Consider the following 27,615-nt stretch of genomic DNA (forward strand, 5'->3'; position numbering starts at 1 on the left):
GTTTTTACAGCGTGGCCCAATTTACCCGAATTCACCCTGCTGAATTTCCAGAATTCATGTTATTTTGGGACAGGAAATTAAACTGGTCTGATCAGCATTTTAATGTCATTACTGTGTGTGTGTTAGGGAAATATACACAGAGATGAAAAATGGAGATAAAAGAGGAACTGGAAGTTCATGAGTCCTCAATTTTTATTGTGTAATGAAAGGCTTTTCCCATTGAGAAGAGTACAGTAAATAAGACTGCTGGGAATCTCTCAGAAACCTGCTCTGAGACTGTAGGCCACAGAAACAGTGCTGATAACAGTTAAAATAATGAGTTCAATTGAAGGATTTTCGGTAATACAGCATTAGTATTTAATCCTGAGAAACATGAATCATTGGGCAACTTAATAGCTTATTTAAGGCTTTTACATATTAACAAAGCTTTAATACAGCGCTGTGTAATTCTGTACTCTGTGGAACTGAAAGGGGTTCTACTGTCTAAAGTTTTTGAATAGCAGTACTTTATTATTATGCCATCAAGGAGGTAATATGCTGTGTAAGGTTTAAGGAATATATGATGAAACTCCCGTTAAATGTTTCCTTTTGTCCTTTATGAAGAGAACAGGATTCGGTTGATATCATCATGTGAGCAAAACAGCTGTCAAATAGTACATAAGATGGCCACAAAAGTGCTTTTTAGATAAAGTAAGCATAAAAAACTGAATGGTATCTATTACATTGACTTATTTGTGAGTGGTACCACAAAAATATCCATATATGGGAGAGTACAAGAACAATATGGTGGATATGAGTATATTTCAAGCACTGTTTTTGCAATATTGTGTATATTTATTCCTCTTGTAATAATATAATATGATGCAATATAATATAATACAACATAATGTATTAGAATGATAATGTATGAAACATTTTATACAGATCAGTTACTATAGATCAAGTGCTTCCAAAACTTTTTTTACCTTTATTTTTAACGTTGTCAGTTATGCTTAGGAGCTTCTCGGAATGTTATGAATTTTTATTGCTCTTATAATATAATATAATATAATATAAGGCAACACTTTTCTTTTCACAAGCTGCACCAAATACAAGAATTGTGTAAAAATGCTATACTCTTAAAAAAAAAATTTGGTTAAAAACAAACCCAGCGGTTGGGTTAAATGTTTGCCCAACATGCTGGGCAGTTTTATTTAATCCAACTATTGTTTAAAAATTACTATATAGCTGGCTTAACCCCTTCAGACCCTGCGTCCATTGGAATGGACATCACATAGATTTTGGTTTAAACCAATACGATTTGATGTTTTTATAATATAAATACTGCCTGGTCACTGATTGGTTCCAGATCTACCAATCACAATGAAAGAATGAGCCAGAACTTAATCTGATTGTGCTTCAGGCATCACAAAAGACAGGCATGGCTAACCAACTAGACAGGAGGAGGAGGAGGAGCTCCTTTTTTATTTTTTATATGAAGATCTATGTTCATGGCATCATCAACTTGCACCTATTATAATCTTAATAATATCAAGTGATAATTCATTTGAAAATCTTTCATAGCTGAAGAACACAGGATTTTTTTTAAAGTTTGATGTCCATGACAATGGACATTGGGTCTTAATCAAATAATTTTTTTTTCTGATTTTGTCTTCTATGTTGTGATCATAAGCTGTCATTCTGTTTTTCATTAGTTTTAGTGAAAAGCAGAAATAGCAAATATGAAATGAGTGCATACACTGCAACACACAAAATCACACACACACACACTGATGCTGTATGCACACAATCATATATTTATCAAAAACAGCAATAACACAACACACCCACAAACACACACAGACATATACACACATATTCCCATGCACCCACTGCAAACAACAAAAATAATAAAACAAGTTTTTTGAGAATTCATCTTATCATCTTACATCTTCTCTACATTCTTATTGCATTGCTTTTTGTTACAGTATGTGTTCTTTTCAAAATATTCAACGCTATAGTTCACATATTGTGTTTGAACTCTAGCTCATAAGAACTGTATGGTTAAAATATGACAATGTTTTGTTGCTTAAGCCCTGATGTCCATTGTAGTGGACATGAAAACAATCTAATAATAATTACTTTGCACAAATCTTTTTTTTTTTTTTAGACTCATTTATACATTAAAGAAGAGCAAATATCAAGTGGATAAAAAAAATGTGCTCTGTGGAACATAATTCAGGTCTGAAGGGGTTAAAATGAACCCAAATAGGTTGAAAAACTAAAAATCAGACACCTAATTACTAGAGGCAACAATAATAATCAAAAGATGAACATTTATTAATAAGCTATTTAATAAATGTTTATTGTTTAATTATTATTCATTAACCTGTTAACTGTCACCCCCACTTTTTTTTAGACATGAAAATGCACTATCCAATCTTAAATGGTTGTAATTCAAGAATACTTTGGAATATAGGCTGATAACATAAGCCTGATCTTGTATTCGGCAGATTATTGTAGAAGTGAAATACCTTATCTAAGTGAAAGAGAAAAAAAGTTATAGAAGTTTATGTTTATGAAAATGTAAAATGTAAAAATATATTTTATATAAAATATATATTTTACAAAACAAGTTTTACTCTAAAACTGCAAGGAAATCAAAGCCAAAAATCTGAACAAGTCGTTTTCCAAATTTCAGGTTGATATCTCAAAAAATGAGCTTTCAGTAAGATTTTGTTTGGGCGCAGTACCACACTTTTTCACTAGATGACAACAAAGCTCCATTACTGACCATATAAGGGCCCCTCAATTTCCATATATGGTTTGAATGATCTGAACCATATATTTCCATTATTTTTATACTATTTATGAAGTAGACATCCTATATAGAAGTAGGATGGGAAGTTTGGCAAAATTTGATATGAGCCTCTAATAAACATAAAAACAACATGTATATGGGTTATAGATCGCCGCCACAATCATAAATGTATTTATTTTTTTTCTATTAAAAACATTTTCAGACCTTTTTTTCTCAAAATATTTAATGGATGTTATTTTTTTAACTCTTGGCATGAAAACAAACATGTCTCAACCAATCTTAAATGATTTTTCATGTTCATCGCCATTTCAAAATAAAGGTCTGAACATGCCTTATGAGTATGAAAATATGCTTGTTGCAAATTGATAAATTACTGCTCCTCTGTAATTTATTTTGAAAATCAAAATATGAAAACTAGAGATTCTAAGCTTTCAAATTATATATAGTTTGTCAAGATTAGTTTAGGTTTAGTATAGAATATTACTGTTTTAAATATGTAATGGCTGTGGGCCCACCGGTGGGCCAGTGACAGTTAACAGGTTAAACTTATTAATAAATATTAATTTCAAACACACTTTGGGTTCATTTTAAACAAATACAGCAATTTTTAAACCATATTTGAGTTAAATAAAACTACCCAGCAACCGCTGGTTTAAAACAACCCAATCACTGGGTTTGTCAATATTCAACCCAACTTGGGTTGTTTTTAACTCAGCATTTTTAGAGTGTATAATACACAAAACCCTCTCTTTGCTTGCTCACTGTCGGATGTATGTACGGCAGCGTGACAGCGCCCTCTGATGGCGACAGGCGCGTAGCGCTCCGGCAGGAACTGATTCAGCAGCGGCGCGTTTACGCTCTTGAGTCACTCCAGCGCTGCCGACTGTCGGGATGTGACCCCGGAACAGGACGCCTCCTTATACACAACACAGCTCTCAAATACAACAAAAACGACAGAATCCTGGACCAGGAGAGGTAAGCCATCAAAGCGGAGGTGTTTGAGTGTCTGAAAAAATTACTCCCCAAAACGAGGCGCGAATTGAAGCGGTTTTACTGTTTTCTGTTGCTAGCGAGCTAATGTGTGTGTATGTGAATGGGAATTGTGGGAACTTCATTCAGGGCTTTGTTACAGCCCCACTGTCCGGTTCGCCTATTAAAACACACCCTGTATCTTACGCACACTAACTTTTCTCCTTTAAACACCATAGTCATAGATAAAAGAGAGTCTGTTTGAATGATATTCTTCATTTTAAAGATATATGAAAGAGATGTGCGCGCGTTTTGCCACAGGAAGAGAGAAGAGGACTGGAGTGATTCCAGTCCGCTAACTGTCTCCTGTAGTTCTCCAGTGTTAGACGGATACTTCGTACGCTTAAAATCAAATTGTAATCTCATTTGCATATTAATGACGTCGTTTATTATCTATACACGTTGTACTGTTTACATAAATTGCTTTTAACCCTCTTTCAGCAGATGAATCTGCTGCTGTGAATGCACAGATATGTTTGAATGGCTATTGTGATTGCAGGTTTATATCCTTGATTTAATGTTTTTAATGAAAAAAAAAAAAATGCAACACTTGTTTGCTGAGTTCTTGTGTTTGCTTGCATCTGTTTAATATTTATAGGTTTATTTGATCATCTTAGACTCTCAGTTCAGAAAGAATCTCAGTCACTAGTGCCACATTATCATGTCTTAGTGGCAATGATAGTCTATTTTTAGTCTCTCCACACCCTAAACTCATTGTGAATACAGAATACATCTGTCAGCTGCAGTGTGGCTCACATTCGGCTATGAAACTGGCAGTCTGCCTTTAGTGGGCACTTGAACTACGCCAGGCTTCGAGAGCTGACGGGACAGGGCAGGGCAGGGCCAGCTACTTGTGAACTTGGAAGTGAAACTGTTTTTCTTCAGTCTTCACATTCTCCTGAGGGATTCTGGCTCTTTGAATTCGAGAGAGATGGTTCCCCTCCTCTATGGCAGGGGGGCAGGTGCGGCTCATGGACCGTTCAACCTCTGCGTCCCGAAGGGAGATCATCAGCTGCCTTTGAGCTACAAGCTTAGGCATGGACTCAGACCTCCTGCCAAGCCAAGCTTCAACACACTTTTTTTTGTTGTTGTTGGGGAGCCCAGCCCCCCGGTGTCGCTTGGCATCCCCCTACCCCCTCTCTTTTCTGTCCGTCAGACACAACACAGGCTGAGTTTATGCCTTACAGGCCTGCTCCTACATGATCAAGGCCGGAATCCAGGCTTAAATCAGCCTCGTTGGCTGCAAATGTGGCTTCTTTCTGTTGCAATTAGCAAAATCCTTCTTGGCTCTCTTAAGTTTTCATTTATCAACTTTCTTTGACTTTGAAGACGACTACTGTCGTCTACCTATTAACAGTCTCAGTCCTTTTTGGACATTTTATAACCAACATTTTATAGAAGTATATATGAATTGCAGTTATGAGTGCTTCTCCCTGGTTTAAATCTTCAATCCCAGACAAATTAGCCATATTTTATAAGGACAGGCCTGACTTTATATATAGAAATATAGTGTTTGAGCCCATTTAGTCAAAGTTTTCCTAAAATCATATTAGGGAGAGAATTGTCTTGTCATTTCACGTAGCTGTATATTTCCGACAGTCTGTGCGGCAGAGCTCCCAAAGGGAGCTTCCCACTGCAGTGGATTTTGTATTGTGATTCATGACAAGCGCTCTGGTGCATAACAACCATCTTGTGAAATACTTATACTAGACGGATTTGAATACTGAGATGATGCATTGACAAAATAAGCCTAGAAAGCTTCAGTAATGTTTGAACCACTTCAAACCTTGTCATAAAAAGTTAATTCTGATTTACTTAAAGGGTTAGTTCACCCCAAGATGAAAATTCTTTCATTGTTTACTCACTCTCAAGTTGTTCCAAACCTGTATGCATTTCTTTCTTCTGCTGAACACAACATATGATGGCCCCCATTGACTTCCATAGTATTTTTTTCCCCCCTCCATTCTATGGAAGTCAATGGGGCCCATCAACTGTTTGGTTACCCATATTCTTCAAAATATCTTCTTTTGTGTTCATACAGAAATTCATACAGTTTTGGAACAACTTGAGGGTGAGTAAATGACAGAATTTTCTTTTTTTGGTGAACCATATCTTTAATGCGAATTAAATAAAGGTTTAATTTTTGACTTAAACTGTATGTGTACTAAGCTGAAATATAGAATGTTCTGTTTAGAATTTTATTGTTAGCCAAAATCATGCAAGGAAGTGTAATAGTGAAATTAATAATCAGAATATTCAGGCATTGCATTGCTGGGTCATGCATTGCTAACAAGTCATGACCTAGTTATCAGTCATCTGGCTGCCTCATCTCTATTGTGGTCAAATACTGTAGCTATTGTTTCCCCACTGTAAATCTGTACGGATAGTTTCCCATCATATCTGCTGGCAAACATGACACAAATACAACTCAAGCAAGACTTAAAATAAAGAATTAAAGTCTGTTTTTTGGTGTTATATTGGCAAAACATTGTAATTATTACACCATATTTTCTGCCAAAATCACCTCTATCTGTTTTTTGTTTTATTCTATTTAAAGTAGATTGGAAAGTCAAGGGAGAGAAGGGGGAATAAGGTCACTCAGGACAGGTCTGGTTGTAATTATAATCTGATTTACTGGATGCTGATGGGTTAGTTTTTGGTCATGTAGATGGATTTACGTTGAGTCAAGGGTTGGTGGTTGAGAGCCATAAAACAGATCTTACTCTGTTGCTTCACAATTATCGCAAACAAAACTGAAAAAATGTTGCTGGTCAGGATGACTTGTTCGCTGACAGAAGTTCAATTAATTTTGGGGCTTGGCAGTTGGTCCCATCCAACAATTCTTCAAGACAACATTGCCTGTTTTTACTGACAGGCAAAGGTTGTGTAAGATCCATAGAAAAACCCTCTGTGACCTGGGATCTGTATAATACGGAAAACCGTTTGTGCCAGTTGTGTTTTAGATGGTGATTGGCTAACTGTTAACATTCTGGCTGCAAATACATCAGTCTTTTTTAAAAAAAAATCCAGTTTGAAGCAAGTCATGAGATTTTTGAGGGCATCTTTTTTTGATGAGCTGAATTAGGTCTGGTCAACAGAAGGCTTTTGATTGCTTTAAGGCTAAAAGCATGTAGACCCAAACATCATACCATAATTTCTATGGTATGATGTTTGTAAAGGATGTGCATTCGTAAAAGAGTTGGTGCTGCCTATCTTCCACTCTTCTGGGAAGGCTTTCCACTAGATGTTGGAACACAGCTGCAGGGAATTGCTCCCATTTCAACACAAGCATCTTCAGTGATGTTTGGCATAATGCTTTTTGCATACTATACAGTAGGGAATTGTGCATATTCAGATATTTCATATATGACCTTATGCAAAAGATGTTTCTTGATGTTTCCGAATGAATTACTGATGCATGATTTCTGTCACATGTTCAAACAATTGAGGAATCTTTCTCTGCAAGCAGTTTGTGAGGATTCAAATGACTTGATGATTCTATAAATAGAACTGCTATCTGGATTGTGGATCTCCTTCCAGAGCTTCTGCACCTTCCCTACATGGATAGTGGCAGGAGTCACTGATGAACAGATCTTTTGCAGTATCGTTGCTTTGACTCGATGTTATCAGCTTGCACCAGTGACCAAACAAGACTAAATCACTTTGGCTTTGTCTGCTTTTAAAACAAGCACTCTATTGTTTTGATTTGACTTAAGGCCCAATTAAACTGTGGGAAACCAAATGCCACTAACTTGAGCCTCAGTGCAGCCTGGGTCATGACTGAACCAGAGGATAGGTGTTCTATATTTAGCTGTCTGCCCAAAAGACCCATCGTCACATGATTTGACATCTTCCACTGTGAAATCAGGCAAAGTCTAAAATGACATCTGGTGGCTATAAAACTGATTAGATACATGTTTTTGGTTGGATTCTTTATGGAAAAAAAAATAGATTTAAGTTGTAGCTTGTTACAGAGTGTGTGTGGAATATGGAGAGATGAGTGTACAATTTTCTTTTTTAAATTACTGATTGTAGTTAATTATGTCCTCTAGGGATATCCTATAGAATTTCCTACATGATTCCCATATTTATTCTAATTTAAATCCTATAGGTTTTTTTTTTTTTTTAACCAGGTTAAAAGTGCTAAACTCTGCTGTACCTGTACATTATATGGTGATGTCTGATTTAACTTAAAGCAGAGTTTCCCAAATTGTGCTTTGTGATTATTGTGATAAAAATGCTGATGGATAATCAAATATTTCTATTTATGTTTTATTTAATTTATTATTTATATTTTATAAGTTTATTAAATGTTTATTGTATATTAAATGTTGTTATATAAGTATTTAATACATTATTACAGTATTACTCAAGTTTGCCAAGATTATAGGCTTTGATGCTGATATTATGTTAAATTATAAATGATTAAATGATAGATAGATAGATAGATAGATAGATAGATAGATAGATAGATAGATAGATGATAGATAGATAGATAGATAGATAGATAGATAGATAGATAGATAGATAGATAGATAGATAGATAGATAGATAGATAGATAGATGGATGGATGGATGGATGGATAGATAGATAGATAGATAGATGATGGATAGATAGATAGATGGATAGATGATGGATAGATGGATGGATAGATGATGGATAGATGGATGGATAGATGGATGGATGGATGGATGGATGGATAGATGGATGGATAGATGGATAGATGGATGGATAGATGGATAGATGGATGGATAGATGGATGGATGGATGGATGGATGGATGGATGGATAGATAGATAGATAGATGGATAGATAGATAGATAGATAGATAGATAGATAGATAGATAGATAGATAGATAGATAGATAGATAGATATGTTTAATCAAATGTAATAAGAATAATAAAAACAGACATATTTAACATGAAAAGATGTTTTATTTTTAAGCAACAATATTATTTTTTTAAAGCAACTGAGAGAACAAGTATGTATTTAGTCAGATTTCCAATCAATCAATCAATCAGCACTTTAAAAACTGTAAAAGCATAAAGTGCTGTACAAGAAAATAACATTTGAACAGAACATTTCATACACAAAAATAAAATTTAAAAAAGACATTAATAATGATAATAATAATAATAAATAAGTGAATAATGCATACAAAACTACTCTTGAAATGCCAGTGAGTACAAATAGGTCTTAAGACGTGATTTGAACATCTGTACAGAAGTTGAAGAATGCACAGAAAAAGGAAGATCATTCCATAGTCTAAAAAAAATAAAGGTTCCAAAAGAGGGTTTTTGAAGTGATGCCATAGAAGAACCATTATTGGTTTCCCAAATAACCTTTTACTTAAAGGATTAGTCCACTTTTAAATAAACTTTTCCTGATAATTTACTCACCCCCATGTCATCCAAAATGTCCATGTCTTTCTTTCTTCAGTCAAAAAGAAATTAAGGTTTTTGATGAAAACATTCCAGGATTATTCTCCTTATAGTGGACTTCAATGGGCACCAAACAGTTGAAGGTCAAAATTAGTTTCACTCAGCTTCAAATTGTTCAACACATTCCCAGATGAGAAATAAGGGTCTTATCTAGTGAAACCATTGCTCATTTTCTGAAAAAAATTGAAAAATTTTAGCCATAAATGCTCATCTTGAACTAGCTCTCTTCTTCTTCTTCTTCTCCTCTATTAGAATTCTGGCAGTGTGTATTACTGCCTTCCACAGGTTTGAACTAATTTTTAAATGCAATATGCTAGTTCAATAGTATATAACAATTAGTTCAAACTTTGACCTGCGGAGGGCAGTAATACACTTAGCAGTGTCTACACTGCTGGAATTCTAATAAAGAAGAAGAAGAAAGCTAGTTCAAGATGAGCATTTCTGGTTAAAACTTTTTTTTTTAATTTTAAATTTTTTTCAGAAAATAAGCAATGGTTTCACTAGATAAGACCCTTATTTCTCATCTGTGATCATGTAGAACAATTTGAAGCTGCAGTGAAACAAATTTTGACCTTCAACTGTTTGGTGCCCATTGAAGTCCACTATAAGGAGAATAATCCTGGAATGTTTTCATCAAAAACCTTCATTTCTTTTCGACTGAAGAAAGAAAGACATGGACATCTTGGATGACATGGGGGTGAGTAAATTATCAGGAAAAGTTTATTTAAAAGTGGACTAATCCTTTAATGGTTCACCAGTGTGAAGAACATTTTTATAATCTAAACTTTTTCCACTATAAAGAACCTTTTGTCCAATGGAAAGGTTCCATGGATGTTAAAGGTTCTTCATGGAACCTTCGATGCCAATAGAGAACCTTTATTTTTAAGAGTAAGACGTGTACTTGGTATCGTAAGCACAATCTGTGAGTTCGACCTGAGCGATCTTGGGGAGTCAAAACCATATATGTACTCTGGAGCCAAACCATGGAGGGCTTTGAAGGTGAAAAAAAAAAGTTTGAAAAAAGTTTTGTTGTTTAATTGATCTGTGGAGAGAGAGTTCTATGGTCCGATTTCCAATGTTGTGCATCCATAACCTCTTCTTTTCCAGATTAGTTTTTCCTAAATGTACCGTTATATAAAAATCATCTTGTGTGTGGCATGGCTTGATTATCAAATGATTTTTGGTAATGATTTTCTCAGTTTTTACAGTCTGTCATCCACATATTTTGTGTAATCTGCAGACTTGCTCAAACAAAACACCTGCTCCAGAGCTGAGGTGTGCTACAGATCTAAAGCCATTAAAGATTATGTGGCATTTTTTTAGAGTTTCATACTCACAGTCTTGGAATGATAAAGTAATGGTGTTATGCACAGGCTTTTTTTTTGGGTGTTTGTGGCAGAGTTGAGCTGCAGTGAGTCTGCCTGCTGTCTGGCCTGTCTCATCTCCAGCAGGAAGGACAGTCATGATCAAAAGCGAGAGAGGGAGAGCGAACCGTCTCCCCCCTGAAGGTGTGCCTGGTGTCACAGAGCTGCCGAGCTGATGCTCCGGTCCCTCTCGTGTCTTTCATCTGCGAGCACTCCTCATCCCCCCACGGCTGTCAGCGAGACGCAGCAGAATAAAGTGCATGCTTTATTGAATATGAAGCCCTTTTGATGGCACGGCCCTTTGGTGACTGATGAGTCTGTGACTGTAGAGGAAATCTGGGTTAGTTATTTTGCCAGTGTCACCCGTTTCTATACCACTTACATTTAACTGCCTTCAGAAATTTAAGCGGTTAACATACCAGATTGGCCATGGGTACTGTCATTCTTAAAGTCAAGGCTAGACAAATGTATCCATCGTGCAATGGAGGGTTGGAGCCAGCTTTTCGATTAAATATAGGCTAACCCCACATCAAACAAGTTGTCAACATGTATTAGAGGCTCTTTGTGCAGATAAGAGGGTGCGAGACATCACAGGCTGGATGTCGCCAAAGGATTCAATCTGACAGATTCACAAAACCCCCATAATGTCATTCATTTTGCTTTATTGTGAGTGCCAGTCTGTGATTATTTTTTTTTTCTTTTCTTTTCTTTCTCCCACATGACATTGGTGTGAGATGCATTATCGCATTGATTATGGATTAGATGGTATGACCACAGACTGTCTCTTTGTTTATTCTGTTGCAATGCTGTTTCTGGAAAATAACATTTGAGGCATCACATCATTTTGCAAATTCACTGTGTTGTGCATAAGCGTGTGGCTTTCTTCTGTGATTATGTTCTTTCTCTTTTCTTTTTTTTTTCTCCTCAAGGTCCTTAAAATTGTTTCACACTGAGTGTAAGTTTGAAAATAGGTCATTAGGAAGTGAGCAAGATGAGGGAAAGCTGGGAGCACTGTTAGATCTTCCATTAAATATGCATGAGGGCCATTTATGATGCTGTCAACCTGCTCCATGATCTGAAGTGTGTTCAGACTTCAGACACTGTCATTCTCCTTAATTAGAAGCTTTCTGCTTTCTGCAAAGGTTATGATGGGTTTGATTTTTTTTTTTATTTATTTTTGTGTATTTTTATTTTTAAATATGTATGCTACTAGTTTATACAGGTAGTAGGCCTAATGGTTTTTCTTCTCTATAACTTATTGTTTAATTTAAATAAATGTTACAGAAATGTTCATTTCAGTTCAGTTCAGGTCTAATTCACATTTTTAGGCCCTCATGCATCATATGTTTTGTAGGAATGTATTCAACTCACGAGTTCTGAAATAAAATTTGAGAGATGAATAATTGACTACTCTCTTGCTCTGTGTGCGGTTTCTCAGCAGTGCGTCAGGAGCAGGGGGGATGAACCGAGAGGAAGCCCCTGGCAAGTCTCCTGAGGAGATGTACATCCAGCAGAAGGTGCGGGTGCTGCTCATGCTCAAGAAAATGGGATCAAATGTAAGTGTCAGATCAGTGAGAATAAGACATTTTCTGATGTGCTTTAAAGACGACATGAAATGACATTTGCTTTTAACATAAGTAATGTGACATTTCTGAGTGAAACTATGTTCTGTGAGAAAATGAGAGCAGCAGATCATGATTGTATCTGTGAGGATTACATTCAGAGCTGGGTAGATAATTACAAATTGTAGTTACTGATTCCAAATTACCCGACTCTATGCATGTTCTGCAAGACTCCCCTTTCTGGTAAACAAGTTCTATTGGATTGTCCCAGTTTTAATGCAAGTAGAAAGCTCTTTTATGAAGTTAGTTCGTTTAAGGACTTATTTAGTAAGATTTTGCATGAAAAGCTTTTAAAGTTTTTATCATATGTTAATTTAAAAAATGGTGTAATCTCATTTTAGGTAATGTATTCTGACTACTTTTTTTTTTTTTTAAATTACTTTTTAGATTACTTTTGACCTAACTCGTTCATCACATTGATTTGAATAATCTTGTACCATATTGATATAAAAACACAAAAAGAAAATATATTCCACTCTTTATCAACAACATGAAGTGCATTATATATTACATTATGTCAAGGTCTCACAGACTGAGGTTTGAGTTTTATGAAAAGCTTTTAAGTAATAAAATCAGAATTATTAAATAATAAATATAATCAATAAATAATTTTAAAATAAAAACAACCAAAATAAAACATTTACTAAAAATATTTAAAAATATTCGTTCATTAACAGACATCAGAGAACCGTGAACTTTTTATTTTTTATTTATTACCATCTTAATTTTATTATTGACCTAACTTATTAACTTAAAGTCTAAGGGCTTTAAGAAAATATATTAGGGCAAAGAGCTGACAAAAAAAATGCAGATTTTAATGTGTTTGAAAGACAAAAGCCTTTCAGAGGCTTCCTAATTCAAATAATAATTTATGTGTTTGTCAGGAGCTGATTAAATATGCAATGTTGAGAAAACACTTCTTAAAAGTGAAATGATTTCTGTAAATGCAGTGAATCAGCTTTCAGTGATACTATAGGCACATGACCAGTGGCTGATCTGTGTTTGCAATTCGACAAACCTGGAAGATCTTCTAAACATTTGTAAGCAGTAGATTTATAGAAAGGAACATTTAAAATATAGCAAAGAAGTAGAATAAATAGATTATGAATATTTTACTTCCATTGTGAGAATAACATGTAATCATGTAATCAATAGAAAAGTAACTCTAGTTTGATTATGAGTATTTTAAAATGTAATATAATTTAATTACAAGTACTTAATTTTTGGAAATCTAGATTACATGTAATCAGTTACTACTCAGCACTGATTACATAACATCATTAACAAATATGTTATTGGTTAATATTATTTTTCCCCCAACTGCAGATTGACTATTAGAACTTTTTTTAGAATAACATACACTGATTGATTAATAATGCAAAATAAGCTGATTCTTGTTTGGATATTTGTTTTCTTTAAAATACAGAAACCAGCCATTGTCTTTAATCTGGTGATCATTTTGTTCCTTTTAAACTGATTTAGCGTATGACAGTTTAGTGTCATTTTAAAACCTCTGAGTAGTTCTTAACCGGACGCTGGCATGGGTTTTCATTGCCATATGTGAATTTATTTATTTTTGTCTCCACCCTTACAGCTGACACCAAACGAGGAAGCTTTTCTGCGGAATTATGCAGGCGTGGTGCATAGCCAGATGAGTCAGTTGCCACAACACCCTATTGACCAGGGTAAGTCAACATTTACAGCCTGAACACTGCAGACCAAATGGATGACATCACACCTCCACCCTTTACCACAAACACTATTATTTACTGAGGTAGCCATTGAAGGATTAGAAGAATTATTGTCTTTCCTGATTGTTTAGTTCATCATTTAAAATGGTGTCGTTAAAACGTCATAAATGTGACATAAATGTAAGGTGACTCGAGTTAAAATCATGCATACTTTAGATTTAACCGATCTATCTGTTATTTTGATATATACACATATATAATATAATATAATATCATATAATATAGACAAACACATAGACACAGGCTTGTTTTTGTGAATTGTGGGAACATTACATAGGCGTAATGATTTTTATATTGTACAAACCGTATTTTCTTTCCCCCTACAGCTAAACCTACCCATCATAGAAAACTGTGTACATTTTTACTTTCTCAAAAAAAACTCATTCTGGTTTATTTATAAGCCTTTTGTAAAATTGGTACATGGGGTAATGTCCTCATAAGCCCCCCTCTACTTGTAATACTTGTCATACCCATTTCATTATACACATTTGTGTCCTGATATGTTACAAAAACACTCACACACATACACACACACAACAATGTTGTGCTATAGCTTATTCCACAAGGGGGTGCTATCACAACATAAATATTTCAAGTAGGCAGTTTGAATGCTACATATATTGTAGGGTATTTTCCTGTTTTTAACTCAGATGATCAGTTCTATAGGTCTAGAGTGAAATAAGATCACTTAGTTGCATCATATGCTGTAGTGAGATGACACTGTAATGCTCAGTCTTACTAAGATACATTAACTGGAGCACCTTGTCATAGAGTTCACATGTTCTGTGAAATGTGATGTGTTTTTGACAGGGGAAAAATGTTAATGTTGTAAATTACATTAACGTGGTGCATAAAAGAGTGGAACACACATTTTGTTTTCATTAAATATGCATATAAGGCTGGTTGTAAAGTGCTCTTTTTGGAAGGATCTTTATAAATAATGCAGTAGCCCAAGAAAGATGGAAATAGATGCGTGTTGTACATCTGGGATTTTTCTTGCTCAAAATCCTTTTTGAGCAGATCTTTGTGTGTGTTAGCTCCAACATTTTAAAATCTTCCGTCGTTGATGAGCCAACATTTTGATGAGTGGTTTTAAGATGTTGAGATGTGATGTTTCTAGAATAAGAAATGGAAACGGCAGCCCTAAGATGAAAGCGATCTCTGTCTGTCAAATGCAGTCTAATGAGGCAGAGATGAAAGGGAGAATGCACTTAATGAACAACACACAATGAAGAATAACCTTTGTTTAATGCACAGACAAGGGCCATTAGGAATATGTTAGGAGAGCTGCGTCAAGATTAGTCAGTTTCTGTTAGGAGAAACTGACATCTCATTCTTTGGCATAAGATCTGTGTGAACCCTTAAATAAAGCATGTGCTAAAAATGCTAGAGGTATGCTGAGGTGAATTGGAATGTGGTTAGTAGTAGTCACTTATTTTAGTTCAAATTAAATGGATAATGTAGGATCACAACACGGCTATCTGAGGATTTAGCTAATAGACCTTATTCACAGCAGCGCCATCTTTAACGGGAAAGAAAGCAAGGCTGTGAGGGATAGACATACATCTCTTCAATGGGTCTCTTAAACATCTCTTTTAATGTGTTTTTGGATTGTGATGCTGACGAAACACTGCAAAAACATCTTTCCAAGAAATTTCAGTAGACATAAAAATTCTAGACAGCATGAGCTGTGGAAAATTATAAGTGATCTAGGAGCTTTATACAGCAGATGCCATTGACGGCACAAAAAGTCTATCCCTCACCGCCTCACTTTCATACCTGTCATGGCACTGTCCTGATTAGGGTCTATGTTCTACTGGTGCAAAGTGACGGCACTTTAGATCTACACACGATAATGCTTCCTCTTTCACATCAGGCAAAATAGTGCCGCATCTCAGGGGACTATACCGCAGTTGGATGAATTATTTACGTATCCAGCTGTCTCAGAGGAGCTTGTGTTTGCGTCCAACACCTTGGAAAATGAGTCACCCAGTGACTAGTATAGCTTTGCAGATTTGCTTCTCATAATACTTACAAAAAAGAAAGAAAGATGCTATATGGCTTTATATTTAACAGTATTAATGATCTGTAAGCCTGCAGATTTCTGGGATAAATTATAGGGCTGCTCTGCTGTCTGTACACTTAAAGGGTTAGTTCACCCAAAAATGAAAATTCTGTCATTTATTACTCACCCTCATACCGTTCCACACCCGTAAGACCTTCGTTCATCTTCGGAACACAAATTAAGATATTTTAGTTGAAATCCGATGGCTCAGTGAGGCCTTCATAGGGAGTAATGTCACTTCCTCTGTCAAGATCCATAAAGGTACTAAAAACATATTTAAATCAGTTCTTGTGAGTACAGTGGTTCAATATTAATATTATAAAGCGACGAATATTTTTGGTGCGCCAAAAAAACAAAATAACGACTTATTTGGCCGATTTCAAAACACTGCTTCAGGGAAGCTTCGGAGCGTTATGAATCAGTGTATCGAATGATGATTCGGATCGTGTGTCAAACCTCCAAACTGCTGAAATCATGTGACTTTGGCGCTCCGAACCGCTGAGTCATAATGCTGATTCATAATGCTCCAATGCTTCCTGAAGCAGTGTTTTGAAATCGGCCATCGCTATATAAGTCGTTATTTTGTTTTTTTGGCGCACCAAAAATATTCTCATCACTTTATAATATTAATATTGAACCACTGTACTCACAAGAACTGATTTAAATATGTTTTTAGTACATTAATGGATCTTGAGAGAGGAAATGTCATTGCTCCCTATGGAGGCCTCACGGAGCCATCGGATTTCAACAAAAATATTTTATTTTGCGTTCCAAAGATTAACAAAGGTCTTACAGGTGTGGAACGGCATGAGTAATAAATGACATAATTTTCATTTTTGGGTGAACTAACCCTTTAAGAACCGTATAAGGATGGGAGTTCATTTGTGTTGGGCACAGTAACACGTTTGTGTGCAGACAAACACATACTGAATAGACTCTGTCTATACACTCGGACCACTGAGGCTGACCATTTCACTTCCTCAATGGCTATTGTTCACACATGTGAATAAACACTTCTGTGTTGAACTTTTTCTTTTTTTTCTTTTTTGGCATGATCATGCTGTTGTGAATGCGGTCAGTGTTGATCTCAGTATTTTCCCCAACCTGGACAGGTTTGATTTATTATCTGACCATGAAGGTGGGATCCACACCTATAACATAAATACTTGTGTGTAGGCTCTTTTGACTACCCAGAACACCTTAGCCACCGCATACTGTGAGTTTTGCACATGCAGCACGGTGTACAAATCTGGTATGTTTACTTCTTCAGATGCTTCAAACCTGCCACTTTCCCTGTTTACTAGTCTACGGATTAAACAAATTTGCATTTGGGACCATCTAATTGGCTAATTACCATAGACGCATATCTAAATTTTGTAATGCAGTTTTAATCAAATCTAAGGCCTTGAAGTTTAGAGGATGAAACTGGATGGTGGTGTCTGGGGGAGGATGATGGGCGTAGGAGAACTTTGAGAGTTCAGGCAGCTCAAAGCTTCATACCATGCCAAGCACACTCATTAACAGGCCTGAAGAAATAGATGCAGCTAAGATGAAATGATCAGGCAACTTTTTATTTATACAATAATTAGGCAAATATGTGCATTTGGTGTCCTGTTCATGCAATTTCTAGGGGGGAGGGGGCTTTTAAATATAAAACCCACAACTATAAGTGTGAGCTGCAGGCCTGGCTCTGACCGATCCTCATCATTGGCTGAAAGCCGACAATGAGGCTGTGAGAGAGCCTACCGCCCCTTTTATAGATGCCTTGGGAACTGAACTACAGAGCGAGTACAGTAGGCAGTTTCCATGGCGATGGAATGAGTGTCGAGCGGGGTGGACAAGGGCTTCGTGGTGGTGTGTGAATGAGGGAGAGGAACAGGCCTCATTAGAGGACCTTCAGTCAAGCCGGATTGTTAATTACAGACGGATGGTGTGAGAACATCACACTCACTCACAGCATTTGAAAGGATGCTGCTCTTTTACGTCCCCCTTTATAAGCTTTTATTGTCTTTGTTGTGTAAGTGTCTACCCTTTTAAAGAAGAGTTCAAAGATATGCATTAGTTATCCATCTTTTAGACTCACGCAGCCGAGTCAACAGTCTTTTGTCTTGTGTCTGCTGGTATAATCCTCAGACAGTATAATCCCAGACTGCACTCTGTCAGTGGACTGATGTGACACAGAGAGCGCTCTTAAGACCCTTTATCACTGAACCAATGAGTCATTGCCCAAAACACACAGAAAACATCATTTTCTTACAGTGTGTGCAAACTACAAGGCATTTTTTTAATCTTATAAATATATTTCATGATGGTTTGAATGTATTACATTTGCTACATGGCTAACAAAACATATAAAGGTTTACAATGATTAATTTCCTCTCAGGCTCTGGTATTTTAAGCCTAGCCTGAATTTGCCAATTTTTCTTCATTGGAAATTTTTTTTGTTTGCCAGCTGTGTTTTTAAGTGGTCCACTAGCACAGCATAATAATGTTATTAAACAGCCCTGTCGCCATCCTGCTGTTCACATCATTATCCTCTTCTGGTGTAGCAGATTGTGACCCGTTTCTAATTGCAGTAGTAATGGTCTAAATGTATATTTCCCCCGATAAGCAAATTAATGAGCCACAGAGCCTGCTTTAAAGAAATTTCACTGGCATGTGGAAGGGAGAATGTAACATTGAGGGTGTATTGTAATAATATATATATATATATATATATATATATATATATATATATATATATATATATATATATATATATATATATATATATATATATATATATATATAAATATGTGTGTGTACAAAATATTGTGTGACTAAAGCTATTTAGTCTATTTAGCTATTTAGATTATGCCCTCATCGAGATCTTTAGCACTGAAATGGAAATTAAACTTTAGAGAAATATCTGGGATCGTGAGTCACATTTTGGCTAGTTTGAGTTTGTGTAGATGCAAAAGTGTTTTGCGTGATCCACACAGAAGGGTGTAGGGGTGTATGTGTGGTGGTGTGTCAGTCCCACACGCTCACTGCTCATGATCTATCACTGCTGGCCATTTTTAACCACACTTCCTGAAATGGCTGGCAATACCTGCTATTTCAGCTTCTCAGCCGTGATCTGAATGCCATTATCTTTGAATCAGAGAGTGCCCTGTCTGGTGTCAATATTATATTGTTATTATAAGATGATTGATAGGTGACAGACTTACTATAGCTGTTAAACAGGGAAGATTTTGGAAATCATATCATCACAGTATGATTTGGAACTCAAATCATACTGTGACTTTGAGGGACTTTCATTTAAAGGTCCACATAGTAATTTTAATTTGTTAGTGATTAATTCCATTGTAGAAATGGATTATTATACTTTTTAAATTCATTTTTTCCTGTTTCATATTTAGTGTTTTTTTTTTTTTTTTTTTTCTTCCCTAGAGTAATAATTTTTAGGTTTACTTTTTAATTTATTTTAGCTTTCTGCTTTTAGTTTATGTAGTTTTTATTTCAGTTTTAGGTTTTTTTTGTTTTGTTTTGTTTTTACATTGAGAGGTAAGCCATCCATAAAACAGCTTTTATTTATTTTCATCATTATCATCCATTTACTGAGAGATCTTTTTTTTTAATTCTATTCATTTTTTTTTGTGTACAACTTTTTAGTGAGGTAAAAATCACTGATTGCGCCACTAAGCCATGTTCATAAAATTAGAGCGTGTTCTACACATTTAGTCTAATGAAGTTGTTCGTATCAGAGATTTCACCTTCGCAATTAAAGCACTATCACTTCAGTATCATGGACCACAGGTGTTTTGTGATATGATTATGGATTACGGTGAGCGTATTCCTCCAGGATTGTGGTTGGAGGTTAAACAGGGCAGTATTGGAGAGAGGCAGTGATTCGGGGAGGCAGACAGCTGCTGTTTGTTCATAGGTGTTTTGTGCCTGCTGGATTGTGATGCAATCTGATTCTGAGCTGTTGCTAGGCGACGGTCCATGGGGGCTCTGACGTCTGCAGCGCGTTGGCTTGTGCTCCTGTGACACGCCGTGCGTCGCAGGGAGTGGCGTGATCATAACGAAGGCAGGCGGAAGATGGAGAGGGACATTTTTGTCCATCCTCCCTTCTGCTTAAATGCACTCTCAGTTTAACAGTGAGGATTTTGAGAGCAGCCTGTCAGTTATTATAAAGCTCTGTCCTTGTCTTGACCCCTTCTCATTATGATCGGGCCGTTACGCAAGCGTTATGCAACAAAGATGATACAGGATCAAAGACATGCTGTTGATGGTTTAGTAGTCACAATACTCAGGATCAGCCTAATTTTCATCATCACAGTTTGGTTTTATTTGGTTTGCATCATGTTTACTATCTATACAGCAGAGTATAGTAACATTTGGATGTTATTTTTTTTTATCCTATTCCAGCTTATTTTTATTTCTCCTACTTAAGCTTATTATACATTTCCCTGAAAAGTATAAATACTGATTCTATGACGCTATCAAAACATTGCTCTTTTTATATTAAAGGTGCCCTAGAACTTTTTTTTAAAAGATGTAATATAAGTCTAAGGTGTCCCCTGAATGTGTCTGTGAAGTTTCAGCTCAAAATACCCCATAGATATTTTTTAATTAATTTTTTTAACTGCCTATTTTGGGGCATAATTAGAAATGAGCCGATTCAGGGTGTGTGGCCCTTTTAAATCTCATGCTCTATGCCCCAAGAGCTCGTGCTTGCCTTAAGCAACATAAAAAGAGTTCAAACAGCTAATATAACCCTTGCATGCAGCATGTCTAATCGCGTGAGTACAGTGATGGAGAATTTAGTTTGGTACTTGCGTGCTACTATCTGTGCGCAAATCCGCGCGCACACAGATTCCTCTTTCACGTCTCCGTGCATTTGGATGGACACACACCTGAATTATCTGAATTGCCATCTCGGCAAGTATTCTCGTAAGCACAGTCGGTTTAAACAGTTGTCTTAAGTGAACGTAAACAGTTGAGAACGAAATTGGATGTGTATCATTGTATTGGATCCGTGCATGAGGTCTTCAATTGATGGCATCCTATAAATATCTGCTGCTGTTGACTGTCATTAATGTTAATCGAATAACAAAACATACCTTTAACAAAGATTAATCTATATTAATTTTATACATTGAGCATAAGGTTGTTTTACATGTAATTATTACTTTTCTGTACCTAAAATGAGTTAGACCTTACTTTATTTGTAACTTTGTTATATTGTATTTATCTTTGCTTTTAATTAGTGTATTTGTACTTTTTACTGACTGTTTACTTGCCATTAGTTAGGCTAGTAGTTTTGCTGTGGTATCAAAGTACTTAAGGTGTGCTTTAAATAATAAATAGGAAGCCAAGTTACCTCCCATTCCCCTTTTTTTTTTTTTTTTTTTTTCTTTTTTTTTTCAGATCCAAAAAATCTATGACTCAAAAACCGTAATATGATCCGAACCGTGAGTTTTGCGATTCCGTTGAACCACTACTTAGAAGTTGTCTTATAATGCCTAGTTTTCAGTGCAGTATTTTTTAGCATATTTGTCAGTGTAATTAAAGGGTAAGTTCACCCAAAAGTGAAAATTCTGTCATTAATTGCTCACCCTCATGTCGTTCCACATCTGTAAGACCTTCGTTCATCTCAGAACACACATTAAGGTATTTTTGATGAAATCCAAGACGTTTATGACTCCTCCATTTAACCACCACTGTCAAGGTCCAGAAAGGTACTAAAGACGTCTTTAAAGTCGCCGTGACTACAATGGTTCAACCTTAATGTTATGAAGCGACATGAACACTTTTTGTGTGCAAAAACAAAACAAAAATGATGACTTTGTATGATGACTTGCACAAGAAGTATTCTCGTCGCTTCATAACATTAGGGTTGAACCACTGTGGTCATGTAGACTGTCTTTCTCTAACCTTTCTGGACCTTGAAAGTGGTGGTTAAATTGCTGTTTACCTCTTGGATTTCATCAAAAAATATCTTAATTTGTTTTCCGAAGATGAATAAAGGTCTTACAGGTGTGGAAGGACATAAGGGACATGAGGGTAATAAATGACTTTTCATTTTTGGGTAAACTAACCCTTTTAAGTTTGAATAAAATATCCTATTATTGCCAAACTCTAATGGAAATTCCTAGTAAAGAACATAGCCAAAATACATAGACCTTCATTAAGGTAAAAGGGCAGCAGCTTTGATGTTGAATACGTTTCTTCTGCTTTTTGACAGTTTGACAGAATATTCTAAAGTATTAGAGACTGAAACTGGTCATTTTACATTGAGGCAGTGGAGTGTCTGATTTGTACATGAAAGGAAAGGAAATTAACATGCCGACATTCTGCTTTCTGCTTATTAAGCTTCAGCTAGGTCAGTCAAAACACTACTTTCCTTGAAACCAGTTTAGAATTTAAAAAAATAGGTCCATAACTAAGACACTGGGTTGCCAAGCATATGATGTTGGACTACATTTGCATTACTGCCTTTGACCTTCAGATGTCCACCTGACCTAAAATAATCTGACCAGAGCTCAAGTTTTGCTGTTTATTTACTACGTTTGTGGTATTGTTATTAATCCGTGTTCATCTAGGGACAGCTGGACCTACAAATCCTGTTTACCTGGTTTAGAGGGGTTTGTTTTCCATTCCTGGGCGGGATCGTTAATTCAGGATTGGAATTGATTAGAGCCTTCCCTTGCTGAGACTTAGCCCGAACCTGCCTGAAATCACAAACGCTTCTTTAAATGCCCCACAGACTTCCCGCAATCCGCCGGTGACATTTTCATGTCTTTAGAGGACATCTCTTGCGGTGTTTGTTTTGGCTCACACACGGGTCTCTTTGCTCTCAGAGTCTGTATTTCAGATACGGACACTAGTAGATTTGGTTTATAAAGGCTTTTAACCACATTTCTTATCAGTGTGGAACAGAAAATCCTAAGCAGTGGTTGGTAATGTGGGTGTTGTGTGTCTCATGCCACACGCTACAAAAACAGATGCTGATTTGACCTTGATGTTAAGCTGTTTATGTGAACGCAAACTGAGGTCTATAGGTATCTGCTCTGTATTCACTATGAATATGACTCTCATAATGGACTCATTCTGATATACTGTGAACATCCATCCCCACAGTTCTCCAAGGCAGAGATCAGGGTAGCTGGAGTACTACAGTGTGAAATATTGATTTGAGGTCAGTGGGGTCAGTGCTGTTAAAAGAAGGCTTATCTTTACAACAGACTTTAGATACCTTGGCCAACTTTACCTACCCTACTTTCTGTATGTACTGAATACATGACCCACACTACACCAACCAACAGAGCACACTGGGTACGGTTTTCCAAAATACATTTAAATTGATGGATTTTGTAGACACTTATATCACATTCAAGGTGTACATTTTCAGCAGTTCATACATTCACTGGGACTTGAACCCATTCTTAAATGGATAGTTCACCCAAAAATTTAAATTACCCCATGATTTACTCACCCTCAAGCCATCCTAGGTGTATATGACTTTCTTCTTTCAGATGAATTCAATCGTAGTTATATTCAATAATATCCTGGCTCTTCCAGGCTTTATAATGGCAGTGAATGGAGGATGAGATTTTGACGCCCAAATAATGCAACCATCCATCATAAAACACAGGCTCCAGGGGGTTTATTAAGGCCTTCTGAAGCGAAGCGATAGGTTTGTGTAAGAAAAATATCCATATTTAAAACCTTAGACTAAAACAGCCGTACGCCTGTCGCCAAAAAGAGTAACCCCTAACACGATGTTGGAGCTTAGATGCCTCTTGCTGTTGAAACAAATAGGGCTGGGTAACAAACTCAAAAAAAAAATCTTGTTTTGGACTTCTAATTCGTGACCGGTGTTTTGCTCTGTCCTCTCCGCTTCCGCGTTCGTCATTATGTCATGCGGCGTGTCAGAGTTCACTCTTTCACTGTAATCCGTGCATACAGCCATTTGTCGGAAACTAGATATTTTAGTTTTTAAAGTTATAAATATGATTTTTTTTTTCATACATAAACGCATTGCTTCACTTCAGAAGGCCTTTATTACCCCCTGGAGCCGTGTGGATATCTTTTATGATGGATGGATGGATGCACTTTTTTGGACTTCAAAATCTCATCTTCTATTCACTGCCATTATAAAGCTGGGAAGAGCCTGGACGTCATTTAATATAACTCCAATTGTATTTGTCTGAAAGAAGATATATAAACCTAGGATGAGTAAAATTAAGGGGTAATTTTCAACTAACCCTTTAAATGCACTTGATGTGATCATCCAATTCTAGTGTGACGAATTAGCTGCATTTTTTCCCACCTTTTTTGGGGTGAATATTTTTTTCTTATTTTATTAGAATTACGGGAATTTTTACTTTTTATAAAAAATACACAAAATAACAGATTTCAGAGATGTGGAACTTGTAGAATTGAGTAAACAGCAGCTGTGCTACACTGTACTGGTCTAAATGTTTTCTGTTGCATATTTTGTGCATGTTTTACATACTATTTAAGCAAATAGTATGCAGTATTGAGTGTCTACTGCACAACATGCTTCCATAGCATTCTGAACATAGCCCTAGATTGCTTTTGGAGTGTTTTTAAGGCTTTGTCTGAGTTTACACACCACACAGCCTGTTTATTCTTCAGCCATTGATGTTTGCTGCCATTGAACAAGCTCATGTAATTTGCAATGTTGTGAAGATTACATTTTCTTTGCCTAATAAAGCTGTTAGGATAATAGCCTGCAGAGTGGCTGTAGGCAGTGCTATGTATGAATAGTTTTCAAATAAGTATTTAATTTTTGACTGGAAGTTTTTTTATATAGTTAGTTTAATTTAATTTAATCTAATCGTAATAATAATTTTAGCTTACTTAAAATATTTACAAAAAAATAAAGGTGTGTGTATATATGTGTGTATATATATATATATATATATATATATATATATATATATATATATATATATATATATAACGATAACCCGGTTATCGTCTGATGCAATGCAAATCGTATCACTGGTTTTGATTGTTCTGTCATTTTCCCAGGAGCTGAGGACGTGGTGATGGCCTTCTCAAGATCAGAGACCGAGGACAGGAGACAGTGACCTCTCGCCATGCCAAGTCACTACAGCTGAACACAACACAACACTGTTGACTGATGGAGAGGGCGGAGCCTGAGACAGGAGAGGGGCGGGGCTCTGCTGCATGCCAGTTGCCCCACTTCTCTTCTCTTCCCCATTCCCCTCTTCTTCCTCACACTAACTGTTACACTATCGGGCCCTGTGGCCGCACTACCTGGTGACTTACAGCAAACCAGTCAGAAAGAGTCCTGGCGGGTAAATGTTTGATTTGGGTTTTTTAAGTTTCTTTTTTTTTTTTTTTTTTTTTTTGTCTTTTTGAATCATGCTTCCATAAAGTGGCGTTTTATATTTGTTCCCATGAGAGACTTAATGGACCAAGAGCTTCATTTGTCTGGTCAAACTACGAAAAAATATAAATCGCCTTATGGGTTGTTATTACAGACAATTTTATTTTGTGTGTGTGTGTGTGTGTGTATGTAGTTCTATTGTCTACAGGATCATGCAGGTAGATTGTTTGTTTGTTTTCATTATTTTCAGGGTTTTCGATTGTTCGTAGTTGTTCGCATCATAATTTCATCCAAATAACATTCATGTCGTTGTGGAGGATACCGAGGCCCGTACACAAGCACACACTCACAGAACGATGTACACGAATGACCTGATGTTTCATGATCTGTTTTTTTCGATGTTTGGATTAATGTGAAATTTCATAGATTTTTTTTTTTTTGTACAGAACGTAAGAAAAAAGTAGAAAAGTGAACGAGTTGTGCCAACTGTGTTTTTATGTAAAATATTTCTAAAGGTATCTAATGAATGTCTTAGGTCCTTATTTATTTTTTCAATGTCTTAAAATGTAGACAAACACAAACCCCTTTTAAACTTCGATTCTGATTTGTAACCGCATGTTTTTAATACGAATGACTTTAGAAACCTTAATAACCACAAATTTACACGTCAAATGGAAATCTCAGCCTTAAGCGTCCTAACGGGATGTGCCGTGCTCAGACGTGAGCATGCGGCACCGTATATTTGTCTGTCTGATTCAGTGGTGCTAGTGAAAAACGTTTAGTTATTTTAATTGAAGTTGAAGATGAATATGAGCTTGTTAATACAGAGGACTCTAAACGTCCCACAAACCAAACTTTTTCAATTTGATTTTGTGTTTTGGCCTCTGACCTTTTTGGTAACATTATTTCATGTTCAGTATTTAATGCGTATTCATGTTTTGTTAACTTACTTATTGTGTCTTAGTGTTTTGAAATGACGCATGCCTGCATTGTGATCTACGGTGTATATGTTCAAGTAGCTCTGTAATGGTCACGAGAGCCTCAATGTACACCTTTTTAATCTGTGGATGTAAGTCCTTTTATGGAAATGGCTTTTATAGTTCTCGCTAATATCAGCAATAAGTATTTGATTGAATGTGTTCAGTCATCAAGGCTACTTATCCGTGCGACAGCCACATTATCTCACCAATGACAGGAACGTGTATCTGGTTGCTTTTAACTGTAAAATCCTTGTTTTGTCTATGCATTGTTTCTTAACATCAGAATCATACAATCGTGTCTTACATGCACTCGTTTCAGGTTGGGTTTGTGGCCTTTCAGCTTTGCATCCATATGAATGTCACTCTGGATTCTTGTTTAATTCATTGACTTCATTGCATGTTGTCCCTACTCGCTTGAGCTGTTAAACTATTTAATGTGAATTGCTTTTTTTTTTTTTTATTGTTTTCAAATTCAATTGAATGGGTGTTTTTTTTCCCCCCGTATGGCCGTCAACCTCGTCCCTTGACTTAAATGCGTCCAAAATCTATACCAACTGAACCATTAAAGGAGTTGAAAACTGCCTGTTGTATTGAATGTTTTTGCTTCCAGTGGCAATTATTCTGAAGTCATAAAGTATGAAAGGCTGTGGTGTTTCGACCCTTCTGTCTGTGAGATAAGAACTAAGCTGGAGGAAGATCTCATAATAAGGGCATATTTTGCTTCACTTTATGAAAGTCTCTGGAATCTGCTCTGGGATCTGATAAGATACCAGTATAAGAAAAACATAAGCAGGCACACAACAGATTATGGATGAGCAAAAATGTAAAGCACATGCAGATTATTATGCAATTTGATAAGTGATAAGTTTCTTTAAAACTAACTTAGTCTTATTATTTTACAGGAACAAAGACTGTTTCTGTTCAAATTAAAATGTTTTTTTTATATATATATATATATATATATATATATATATATACAGTACAGACCAAAAGTTTGGAACCACTAAGATTTTTAATGTTTTTAAAAGAAGTTTTGTCTGCTCACTAAGGCTACATTTATTTAATTAAAAATAAAGCAAAAAACAGTAATATTGTGAAATATTATTACAATTTAAAATAACTCTGTACTATTTAAATATATTTGACAAAGTAATTTATTCCTGTGATGCAGAGCTGAATTTTCAGCATCATT

The 27,615-nt window shown here is 35.9% G+C and overlaps 1 protein-coding gene across 2 annotated transcripts; it reads left to right on the plus strand.

Moving 5' to 3' along the window:
- Nucleotides 1-3,680: 3,680 nt before the first annotated feature.
- ctnnbip1 (catenin, beta interacting protein 1) lies at nucleotides 3,681-26,988 on the plus strand. 2 transcript variants are annotated; one of them, XM_067371374.1, is made up of 5 exons: nucleotides 3,681-3,775; nucleotides 5,871-5,900; nucleotides 12,074-12,191; nucleotides 13,852-13,942; nucleotides 25,122-26,988. In XM_067371374.1, exons 3-5 carry the CDS (start codon nucleotides 12,096-12,098, stop codon nucleotides 25,178-25,180), a joined length of 246 nt encoding a protein of 81 aa, XP_067227475.1. In that variant the 5' UTR covers nucleotides 3,681-3,775; nucleotides 5,871-5,900; nucleotides 12,074-12,095; the 3' UTR covers nucleotides 25,181-26,988. The 2 variants fall into 2 exon arrangements, with proteins under 2 accessions (XP_067227475.1, XP_067227474.1); XM_067371373.1 differs by lacking the exon at nucleotides 5,871-5,900 and having other exon boundaries at nucleotides 3,683-3,775.
- Nucleotides 26,989-27,615: the final 627 nt, after the last annotated feature.

This window comes from Chanodichthys erythropterus, chromosome 20 (genome assembly GCF_024489055.1).
Source record: "Chanodichthys erythropterus isolate Z2021 chromosome 20, ASM2448905v1, whole genome shotgun sequence".
Taxonomy (NCBI): domain Eukaryota; kingdom Metazoa; phylum Chordata; class Actinopteri; order Cypriniformes; family Xenocyprididae; genus Chanodichthys; species Chanodichthys erythropterus.